At 27.7% G+C, this 12,054-nt stretch overlaps 1 protein-coding gene across 1 annotated transcript; it reads left to right on the top strand.

Annotated features, from left to right (window-relative positions):
- Positions 1-4,999: 4,999 nt before the first annotated feature.
- Positions 5,000-11,387, top strand: Bma-pod-1 (coronin 2A, putative; the record flags this gene model as incomplete). The annotated part of the gene is made up of 12 exons (XM_043079632.1): positions 5,000-5,006; positions 5,875-6,101; positions 6,231-6,340; positions 6,731-6,907; positions 7,017-7,341; positions 7,459-7,668; positions 8,316-8,543; positions 8,878-9,008; positions 9,269-9,474; positions 9,756-9,942; positions 10,153-10,270; positions 11,274-11,387. 12 exons carry the CDS (start codon positions 5,000-5,002, stop codon positions 11,385-11,387), a joined length of 2,040 nt encoding a protein of 679 aa, XP_042935566.1.
- Between the last annotated feature and the right edge of the window lie 667 nt (positions 11,388-12,054).

Below are 12,054 nucleotides of genomic sequence, written 5' to 3'. Positions count from 1 at the left end.
TCATTTCTATAAAAGACTTTCTTTGCTTTAACTTAAATGGATTACTTTGCTTCAAAATGTAACGGTATAGTGTGTCATTTGCTTATAGGGCACTAAAAGCAACACAATTGTATTAGGAGAGATGCACTATTGGAAGGATTTACTTTCATTTATTGATATTGCAAGCCTTATGACAACTTTGAGCCAAAAGACATGGCTCGATGATATGAGCCAGAAAGGATATAGCTGTCGTCCAACACTAAAAGGACAACTTTGCCTAATTTAATGATTCCTTCCTTGTGCGCACTTTTCCGGAACATTTTATGGACAAAGCAGCAATGGGATACGACTACACATACAGACACACACACACACACACACACATACATGCACACACCCACATACATAATAATAGAATTAAACATTTGCAAGCACTGAAGCAAATTGCAAATGTCCCATTGTGTGCCAATATCATCAGAGCCGTCCGCTCTTTGTAAGCTGTGTTCGAAGATGGATGTGATCAGAAGACACAGACACAAGGATACACACACATACACATACACACATACATACATACATACATACATACATACACATACACACATACATATATATATATGTATGTATTTATATAATGTAGGAATTGAATCGATTCCCTTTCTTTCAACTCAACTTTGCCACTTATCAATTATCAGATGTGATGATGTGCTGTTGTTATTGTCACTGAATGATAAGTGTCATCTGCTATTGTTGCTTCAATAAAACGATGTTTATTTTTTAATTATTTAGTAATTTCTCTCTAAAATTTCTATTTTTATTGCTTTACAACATAAAAATTTTAGCTTTTTTTTTTTTAAAAAAAAATCATTGAACAGATAAATTCTACGCTGACTGATAACACACTAGCAGTAAAAGATAAACACATTTGTTGATGTATATTTGTTGATCATTTTTATTGATAAGAAATGAATTCGTAAAGTTAGTGATATTTGGAAAGTTAATTTGATAAAATATTGGCTTAATTAATTTATGATCAAATGTAAATTTTTGTTTTATATTTTTTCGATAATTTCTTTTTTTTTTTTTTTTTTTTGTCAATGAGAGCTTTTTAGATTGTTTATCTGTTTGATTGAAATTCAAAAAAAAAAAAATTGCTTAGTATGATGACAGTATTGGTATGAGATGGTGACAATTATTCATCAAAAATTAATTTTGTAATAAAATCGGAAATGCTACGGAATTTTCAAAAATTATGAATGTATTACGATGAAATCATTTTTATGCATTCTTTTCTTGATCATATCTGATTTGCTTTTATTTCTAAAAATTTTTAGGTTAAGGCAAATTTTTACATAAATCTGGAAGAAATATCTGAAGAAAATAAAATTAAAAAAAAAAAAAAAAAAACAAACAAACAATATATAACAAAAATTGAATTTGTTTGGTTCATTGCTTTCGTTTACAGTAATTGTAATCGGTTGAAGGATATTTTCCGGTGAACTGGAAATTTTTCCTTTTTCATATTATTTGCGGTCAGTACGGAAATTTTTTTGTGATTAAGAAATGATTTGATAATTATTCAGTATGATATTTTATAATAATGTAGAATTATTCTTTCTTCATTTTATATTTTACATTAATATATGAACATGTAAAGTAAGTTTTAGATGTGAAATAGTTTAAAAAAGTTTTCATTCTTCCTCTGAGAGGGAGAGAGAGAGAGAGAGAGTGCTATTAACTGCGCAAAGCGCAAATGACGAATTTGTTGAGGAAGGGATTTATAGCTTTTTAATAGGAATGATAAAAATCTGAGAAGATAAAGGGATTTCGAAGAGAAGAGATAAGGATTTAATTCTCGAGTAAAGAATGCATTTTTCATTTAATTGAACTTTTCAACAAAGCAATAATTCCATAACCAAATATTATTTCATTTCTAGTAAAATAAAACATTCTTCATTCTTTCCTAAATTATTCCTACTTTCATTGATTAAATATTTTAGTAATAATTGAAATATAATCTTACATTTTTTCATTTTTTTTAACAAAAAAAAAGAATTTTTAAATACAACTTAAAATCATTTCCAGCAATCATCTATTATTAATCATTAAAAGTTAAACTTATAAAAACTAAAATATCAATCATATCGTTGTTGTGTCATCTTCTTTTTTCAACTTACATTTTGAATATTAATCCATTGGGAGATAGATCGATGGCGCTGATTGTATTTCTTATTTGCAACATTTAAATGCAAGATGATTTGTTTCATTTTTGAAACTTTTAAATCTTTCTCACATTTTTCTTCAATATTTATAAATGAATTTCTTTTTTTTCATCATATATATTTGATGATAATACAAAAAAAAAAAACAAATTTTTCTGCCATTTTTATTGATTTATTATTATTTTTTTTTCTATTTTTCATTGACATAATGACCTTTGTTTGATTTTTTTTTTTTCTTTAACGGTCATTCTTTCACTTTTCAAGGGCATATCAAAATTTTCTCCTTATCATTCTTAACTGATTACACGGAATATCGATCATTTTCATGTTGACAATGTTTAAAAGATTAAATCTAACATCTGTTTTTCAAACGTCATACTACAAGTATCTATTTTTATTTGCTGATAAGTGATAAATTATTGCTAATCATTTCTTGTATCATTATTTTTTAGCTTCTTTTTACTTTTTTAATTTCATTGTTTGAAGTATTACTTTCCTCTCAACCCTTTAATTTGTTCGTATGCATTTCGATCTATTTGATTATCATATTTTCGTGATATCTTATCTTTTATATGATATCTTATCTTATTTGCATATTTCATCTTTTCAGTTTTTTTCTCTCAGACTATAAACAATCTCTTCTATACTTTGCTAACTTGAGTGTAAAGCGGAAATTATTTTTTTCAAGCTATTCTTTTTTTTTAAATTCCATTTTTTCTTAACGATAGGATTTTTTCCATTTTTTTTTTTTTTTTTTTTAAACCAAACATTACTAATTGAGATTTTTTTTTTTTTTTTTGATGCGAAGAAATTTGCATTTCATCAAAATTAGAAATGCAAATTATACCGATCAAATGGAAATTAGGTGGTAGAATGCATCATTTATCATTTTGTCATTTTCATTCATTCCTTTTGCATTCGAGGAAAAAAAAAAAAAGATTGGAAATTGTCACATATTTAAATATTTTAACTTTAATTTATTTATGTTCCTCTCTCTCTGTAGCTTATCTTTCTTCATTTTCTGAATTTTGTCATCATCTATCAATGTATTCTAAACAGGTAAATTATATAATTGCTAGTACAATTTACATCCTTATCTTGTATACATATATCACTTATACAATTTAAATTATTTTTTTTTTTTGTTTATTACTTTTATATTTCATATGACTCAACTATTAGTATTAGCTTTTTCAGGTAACATTCCATTGTTCATTTATTATTTGTTTCAGTCTGAAAGAATTAGCCAGATTTATAGGTGTATTCGATCCGAAAAAAGTGTTGCGCAAAATGTTCAGCTTGAATGAGCTACGCAAATAGTTCGAAGTGAATGAGCTGCGCAAATGTCCGGACTGAATGAGCAGTGTTTGATAGATACGTATCGATAAAAATGAAAGAGGCAGCTCTTATCGATAGAATACATTCTTCTCTCTCAACTTTTTTTTCTTTTTTTTTTTTTTTTTCAATTGCTCATTTTATGGTTAGACGATGACATATTCTCTCTCTCTCTCTGCTAGTTTATCACTTTTTCCCTTTTTTCTTTTTTTTTTTTTCATTCCTATTTAATGATAGAATGTTAATTAGTTTGATAATTAAAAATTGTAATGAAATTGGAATGAATTTTGTATGAAAATAATTGTTAAATGTTTTTTTTTTTTTCTTAATTATCATTTTTGAAATTCTTTTAAATTCTCACTGCTACTATAGCTATTATTCAATGATTTGTTTTGAAAATTGTGAATAGATGAACATATGGAATATTAGATATTGTAGGTTTCTTATAATTTTTCAATCTTTTTCCTTTTTTCTCTTTTCTTTTTTTAATTCTATAATAACCAATTCTTGATATTATTATCTAATTGAAAAGTTATTTTCTCTTCTTGATATTACTATGTGTTAACTGGAAATTTAAATTATTTGTGAAAATAAAATTGAAGAAAATGAAGATATGATAATGTATATATTTTGATAAAAATAAAAAAAAACTTCTCTTAATTTTCTAACTTGAATTTAGAGTATGAATTAGAAGATTTAGGAGATTAGGTGAGAGAGACGGAGAGAGATTTAACTTTAAATTCAATTTAAAATACAGATTAGAGAAAGATTTAAATTTAACTTAAAATATTAATTAGATGAAGAAGAAGAAGTCTGTAAAATTTTACAGACTAAATTTTACAGACTTTTACAGACTAAATTTTACAGACTAAATACAGTCTAAATTTTTATTTGTAACATTTTTTTTCTTTTTTTAAATAAAAATTTTGTAAAAAAAAAAGACTAAAATATTTCCTTGAATACAAATTTCAACTAAAATAAAAGTAGTAATTTTCCCAAAAAATTTAATTTGAGAGCTGTACTTTACGAATTTTCGGCGCATTTTTTAATTTAGCGCGCGATGATTGATTTTTTTTTAGCCTATTTACCATTTTTTAAACATCATTTCCCACCATTTAACATTTTTAAAAATTATTAAATATAAAATTGTCATTTGTTTAATTTAATTCATTTGTAGAGGTGAATTCATCGTTATCAGCTCTTATCATTATCATTATCATTGTTAAAATTAGCAATTTTCACAGCTTATTAACGTATCTTTTTATTACATTTATATTTTACTATCATTTTATGCGTGTTTATTGCAAAAATTTCCTCGTATAATTTCATAAATTCATTCCTAAAAGCGATAATTATTCAATAATTTTCTTTTATTTCAGTGATGTTTACTGTTTACATTTGCGCCACGGGTGATCTCAACTAATTAAATTAGTGAGATTTTTTACGGAATATTTCCCACAATAATGTCCGGTAAGTATTACTCTTAAGTTTCATTACGCTTTCTGTTACACTTTCTACAATTCATTGTATAAATTTATATAAAGATTTTACATAACAAGCAAATAAGAAGGAACATAATTATATTAATTGCATGGATCTTACTGATTGATTGATTGATTGATTGACTGACTGACTGACTGACCTACTGATTGATTGATTGATTGATTGATAAATTAAATTACAGTTTAACTTTTGGAAACTGCTTATTTTTAATGTGATATTGTTAAGTACTAAAAATAATTAATAATAACATATTTTTTTTCCTTAACAGTAACTCTGCACTTCATCCATTTCCTAATTCTTATCAATCATTTTGTTGTCCTTCGATAATTTGGATCTAAATTTTTGTTGGTTATAGTATACTGTTTAAATAATTCATTTCTCACTTTGACACTTTACTATGTATAAATGATTGCAATTTAAAAAGCTAAGTTCACAATATCTATTACTTTATTACATATTTTTTACAAACTTTATTTATGTTATTGGTTGGAATTATCTCTTCAATTGAATTTTGTTTTTATCACATTCACTTATATAATCATTTAAATATTCAGAATGTTGCATTATTTCCTCTTTTTCCATTTGTTTTAACGAAAGTTTTTCAAATATTTAGATGATTGTGATAAATTAGCAAAAGATTTTTAATTTAATCTCATCCTCACATAGGTTTACTAAGATATGTTTTCACGTCATGACGAATATCTTTTAGAAACTTTATCAGCTGTTGGAGAATTTTTTGAAGAAGAAAAGTTGTAATGAAGTGAAACGAAAAGGGATTATCGTTTCTTCAATGGAAAATATATCCTTATGAAAAAGCAAATGCAATAAATTTCAGAAGCTTTATCGAAGCTGAAATATTCACGGTTTCGTCACGTGTATTCCAAAAGTGTACGACGTAGTGAATGGTACGATACGGGACCAGGACACGGACTAGCGGTAGCCGCGAACCCGAAAATGATTGCACTAGCTATCGATGTTCCTGCTGGTGGTGTTGTTCAAGTTGCCAAATTATGTCGTATGGGTCGGGGACGAATGGAATTAGGCAAAATTAAGGATCATGAAGTATGCTTGTCACTTAGCTTTTGTTTTCTTTCTAAATCTATTTTATTGTTTGGAATGTTTCATTAGTAATTAATGACGAGTATTTAATTAGTGTTTATTGTTAAGATTTATAATTATTTTTTGTTTCAGGGTGCCGTGTGTGATGTAAAATGGAACCCTTTTAATGATAACGTTTTAGCTACCGGATCTCATGATGCTACAGTTCGAATATGGCATATTGATGATATGCTTAGAATTCGGTTATCATTTCCTCTTCCTTTAAAATTTGCGAACTAACACCGAATTTTAATTTAAAATTTAAGAAGAATAGGAAAAAACGAAAATTTATATGATTTATAGTACAAACATTGCATTTGATTACAGGAACTATCATAGGATACATTTGGATTTCGGTGTTTTTAGCGTTAGAAAGCTCATTAATACTTCGCTGTTATTCATTCGAAATTATAGACATATGGCAGTGCTGTGCTTAGCAAAATAAATTTAAAATTTCATTAACTTGCTACAAATTGAATCTATAAAAATACACAGCTTGATACTCAATACTAGAGATGAAGCTTACTTTTTTGACTATCGAGAATGGAATTTAGTTGCACCATTTAAATTACTTAATTTTCATCAAATTATAGATGTTTACGAATATCCAGAGCCCATTCTCGGCGTATTCATGCAATTGAATGGCACACAACAGTTGATAATGCTGTTTTTTCGGCTTCATTAGATGGCCGAATAGTGTTATGGAATATCGAAACAGATGAAATTGTATATAGAATAGAAGATTGCAATGCCGTTTCACTGAGCTTAAGGTCATTTATTTTTCCTTTTACAGCTTTTGGAGCAAAGATTTTGCATATTTGAATGGCAGACAAATTAGTCCTGAAATTATGGCAATAAATCTAGGCATATTAATTTCAGTTACGATTGTTCTGAATTTGCGGTGACAACAAAATTGCGTGAGTTATCAATTTATGATGCACGTACGGGTGAAAAACAGCGTAGCACGCAGCTTATTCATGATGGCGCTATGCTTTCACGAGTTTTATTCTTCGGAATACCGGAAGCGAACAACAGCGAACGTCTTATAACAACTGGTAGTTCACGGTGTACCCGACGACAAATAGCTATCTATAGCTCTCAGCCTTTAGATGCACCGTTAGCTGTTGTTGATATCGATGGTGGATCTGGTGTTCTCATGCCTATGATTGATAATGATCTCAATTTGTTGTATATTGCTGGAAAGGTACATTTAAACTTTCGACTTTCAAATGAATGCATATCATTTTGTCTTGTGTTTTATTGAACTTTCTAATTAGTAAATTTTGACATTCAATTTTATCAATATTTTGGTATTTTTTAGGGTGATGCCAATATTCGATTTTATGAACTTTTAAAAGAAGCACCGTTTATATCCTATCTGAATGAATCTTCTGGCTCTAAAGCGCATACAGCAGTATGTCTGCTTCCTAAACGTGGTCTCAACGTACTGCAATGCGAAATAATGAGGATATTTCGAGTAGATGCTGAACAGCTGGTTATTGAACCACTATCATTCTTCGTTCCGAGAAGAGTAAGTTCTGAATTCGGAGAAGATTGTTTTTTATCTTTTAAGAAAACCAAAACTTACAAAATATGGTGATTAAATTGAACTAACTTTCTCTCTTTTTTTTTTTTTTTTTCATTTCTTTATGACTTCGATTTTCGATTTTATGCATTCCTTCTTGTTTGCTAACTCCAAATGTTTTTGGATTTATTTACAAATGAATTTTGAAGTACTCAAAACTGAACAAGATGGGACATAAAGGAGATATTTACTATACTCTCACTAGTGTCGACAAAATATCATTTTTTTGAATTTGTTTAGTATCTCGAAAAGAATAGTTTTTTGCGTTTGTGTTTTCTTTTTAGTTTTGAATTAGTTTTCTTTAGTTTGATTTTTTTTTTTTGGGCTACAATTAAGTGCAGTCGGAAAATATCTTTGGAAATATCAATTTACTTTCAAAATATTGTAAAAATCAAACAGTTCCACTGTTCATTCTCTTAGATTGTCCTGATGCTTAATTTCTAGCGGTTGATCTGAAGCTGATTTCATAATTGCTGTTATTGTTGCTATCTTAATTATTGTAAATTTATTTCATACAGAACTGAAATTTTCTCATTATGGAAATTTGGGAAGGAATCTTTTATGTTTTAGTCAAAGTGATTTTTTTTTTTTAGGCTGACGGATTTCAAGCCGATCTGTATCCTGCAACACGCTCGCCAACTCCATCACTGTTATTTCGTGAATGGTTAGCCGGTTTAAATCGTGAACCGATCATGCTCGAACTGAAAGATTGTTTACTGAACTGTACAAATAAACCAGTAACATTCGCCAAAGAGAGTAATCGAACAAAACTAATGATTGCTGATGTCAATAATGATCGTAAATTTCGATTTTTATCTCAGGTAACACATTCAATATTGGAATGTTTATTTTTCTACATTTGATAGACTTGTGTTTATTAACCTGTCAGGTGTTAAAATTAGAAATTTTTTTTTTGTAATATGTATCCGAAAATTTTATTGCAAGCATTGTAATACTGTTTTTTTCTTTTTTTTTTTTCAAAGAAAGTGAAACAATTTGCTGAAAATTTAATAAAATTCTTTTTTGAACATTGCCATTTTCCCTATATCTAGCATTTTTTTTTTAGTTTAATTAAAATGTTTCGGCTTTTTTTTTTTTTTGTAAGTTCTAATGTTTAGAATTATTATTTTTCATTTAGTTATTCAATGTTATTAGGTAACGAAACCTGACTATCGTGAAATAACGGATCGTGAAGATCGTGAAGAGCTGTTGAAGATTGAAAGAATTAAGGCAAAATTGGCTGCTGAATCCGCAGCTGAGATTAGTAAGGAACAACATGCGAATGAGTATGTTGTTATTTAAGTTATTTATTAACTTATTATATATTTAAGTTGTTTATTAAATTATTATTTGAGTTATCATATATTTTTTGATCATTAACATTCAATACAATATTTATGTTATGTTAAGTTTGTTAATTTGTTTCAAATATTCTTAATCAACATTTCTCTTCATGTTTTTGTTTATAAAATATTATCTTTTTAATATTTCTACATATTATCTTTATAACCTTGATTTTTATTTCTGTACTTCACTTTTTTTGAAGAAAAGTGACTGAGGCAAATGGCATATATATTGGAAAGAAAAATAATGAGAATGGAAATACGCCTGTTTCATTTTCATCTTCAGTCAGCGAGAAGAATACTCCAATTGCTACTGCTACCGCTGCTGCTGTTGCTGCTACCGATGTTATTGCACTAAATCATAAAAATTCGTTATCCAATCCACGAATTGCTAGCATTGTCGATCGAAGTACGTCATTATTTTCAATCGGTTAGTTAAACTATTAAATTTGTGTATTTTTAGCTGTGACATATATTAGAGTCAAATTTCTTTCATTTCATATCGAAATGTTAGCATATATACAAATACCGCAGTTCGTTAGCATCATAGGCTCAAGCACGATTAATATTGTCATTTCTTATTCAAATTTTTGATATCCAAAGCTTCTGTCTTAAACCTGAAATTTCTGGTTGTGTTAAGTAATCAGTGTTCTTTAGTATCTTATGTAACTTGGTGTTTCTTTTTTTTAGAATCAGGTAAAGATATTCCATCGAAGGCAGGTTCAGCACCAAGTGTTTCTGTAGAAAGCCGTTTCGCTAGTCGATATGATGGATTGCTAATGAAACGAACACAGCAACATAAACCCATGATGGTTCAAAAATTAAGTAATGGGAGTGATAAATTGGAGGAACAAGAGCAGAGTGAAGATAATGACAGGTATGTGCTTGGAATCTTCGTTTAGTTTTAAGTTTGTAAAATTATCGTGTTTGGACATTAGTTATTATTTCATCTTAATTTATTTGCAAAAAGGATCGAACTGACTGTACTTGTATAAGAATTAGCAGTAGCTTGAACAGGTAGATCAATGGGAAGTGTGATGTTATCAAATGCTAAAAATTACTTAACCAAACTTACAAATCATTCTAGCAGTCGTAGTTGTTTCTCGGAAGAAGCAATGGTGAGTGTTTTAAAAGAAATGGAACGTGAATTATGGAAATGTCGAAATAGATGCGAACAGTTGGAAAAAATTGTTCGTCTACAACAGGTTAGAGTATCTGCAAATTCATACATAGGTTTTCGACTTCAGTTTTTTTTCCAAATCGAATTCATTATCAGTGATATTTTTCGAATTCATTATTAGTGATAGAATAATAACAGATCTAGTAATACCCAATAATTTCTAACATATCATTTTTTTTTAAAGAATCACCTATTAAATCATTAAATTTAATCTTCTTGTTCCCGAGATGTTAAGAAACATACCGAAAATTTATTCTGTAACTAATGGAAATAATAGTCGAAAAAGAAATTCCAAGCATTACCTTCAGTCACTTCTTAATCCTGTTTTTCTAGGATTTTCTTTAAATGTGACCTATTTCTAATCCATTATGAAAAATTGATTATGCCATTACCCCTTTCAACTAATAGATGATGGTATTGCGATATCCCAAGCTCTCAATAGATTTTTAAATTTCGTGAAATTTCCTTGTCCTTATTTCTGTAATTTATATATTCTTTTCTTCCATTCTGTCTTGTCATTCATCTTTTCTGTGGAAAATAATTTAAAATCATCTTGGTTTATTCTACATACCACTTTTGTTGGATCAGAAATTTTTAGAAAATGATGGCTGTGAGATGAGAACTGGATAAGACGTTAATAGTTGATATGAATTAGTCGTCAAAATTTCCTAATTTACTTATTTTTATTTCCTGTCAATTGTTTATTTATTTATTTATCTTTGTTTCCATAAATATTTTACTTTGCTTTCATTTTTGAGTTTAGTTACTTATATTTGCATGTAAATCACTTTAGTAATATGTTTTCTATTCCGTCTTTATTCATTTAATTTCTTCTAATAAAAGATTGATAGTTACAAATACATGTTTTTATCTTTTTTCCATTGTTTTTTTTAAAAAAAAAAAAAAAAAAAAAAAGAAAAGTTGATGATTTTGTGCAAAAATTAAATTATCTTATTATGAATGAATTCAGCTTTTATATTTTGTTAAAATTTCTGATCGAATTGACAGTATATTTAATTCTTTTTCAGCAAGACATAGAAAGTTTACGTTATGAAATTCATTGGAAAGATAGTCGAATCGATTTCCTGCAAACGCAATTACAGCAGATGGATGTAAACCGCGTTATTTCTCGGTCTTCCTAATAAGAGTAAAATTTATTCTCTGATGTTTCAAATAAAATTTGTTCATATACTTCAACTTTAAAAAAATGTTTTAATTTAAAGTTTAAATTTAAATGATTTCTTAAAAATTCTGAAAATTTCTAGGAATTTTTGGACAATATTTTTGTCCTTGAACGGTAATTTTCTTCAATCATTTAAAAATTGGCATTGATCTTTAAAATTTAAAAAGAAAAAACATCTTGTATGCTGTATTGTTTTTTTTTTTTTTTTTTTTTTTTTTTTGTGTGTGTGTGTGTAAAATTTTAATTTAAATTGCTGCTGCATTTGATGTATATGTACTTTTCTTCTCTTTTTTTTTAATGCTAATAGCTTCCAGTAATGCTAATATTAATTCATTTAGTTTGTATGATAGGTTACATCTAATGAATTTGGGAAGAATGTAAAATGCTAGAGGAAATTTCCAGATTATTCGAGATTCAATCTGCAGAAAGAGCTCGCTATATCTCATGGTGATATTTTACGGGTACTTCCTTTGTATCCTATCATTAATTTTTTATATATTTATTTCTTATTCTTTTTATCTTTGCTTTTCAATTTATTTCTCTTTTCTTTTCTGCTATTGAAATAAAAATTGCTCGCGAGCGAAACAGAATGGTAGTGTGAATCATATATATATATTTTAAAACAA

Source organism: Brugia malayi (assembly GCF_000002995.4).
Source record: "Brugia malayi strain FR3 genome assembly, contig: Bm_v4_Chr3_scaffold_001, whole genome shotgun sequence".
NCBI lineage: Eukaryota > Metazoa > Nematoda > Chromadorea > Rhabditida > Onchocercidae > Brugia > Brugia malayi.
The sequence above is the reverse complement of the archived record's forward strand: the minus strand, read 5'-3'. Positions and strand labels throughout refer to the sequence as shown.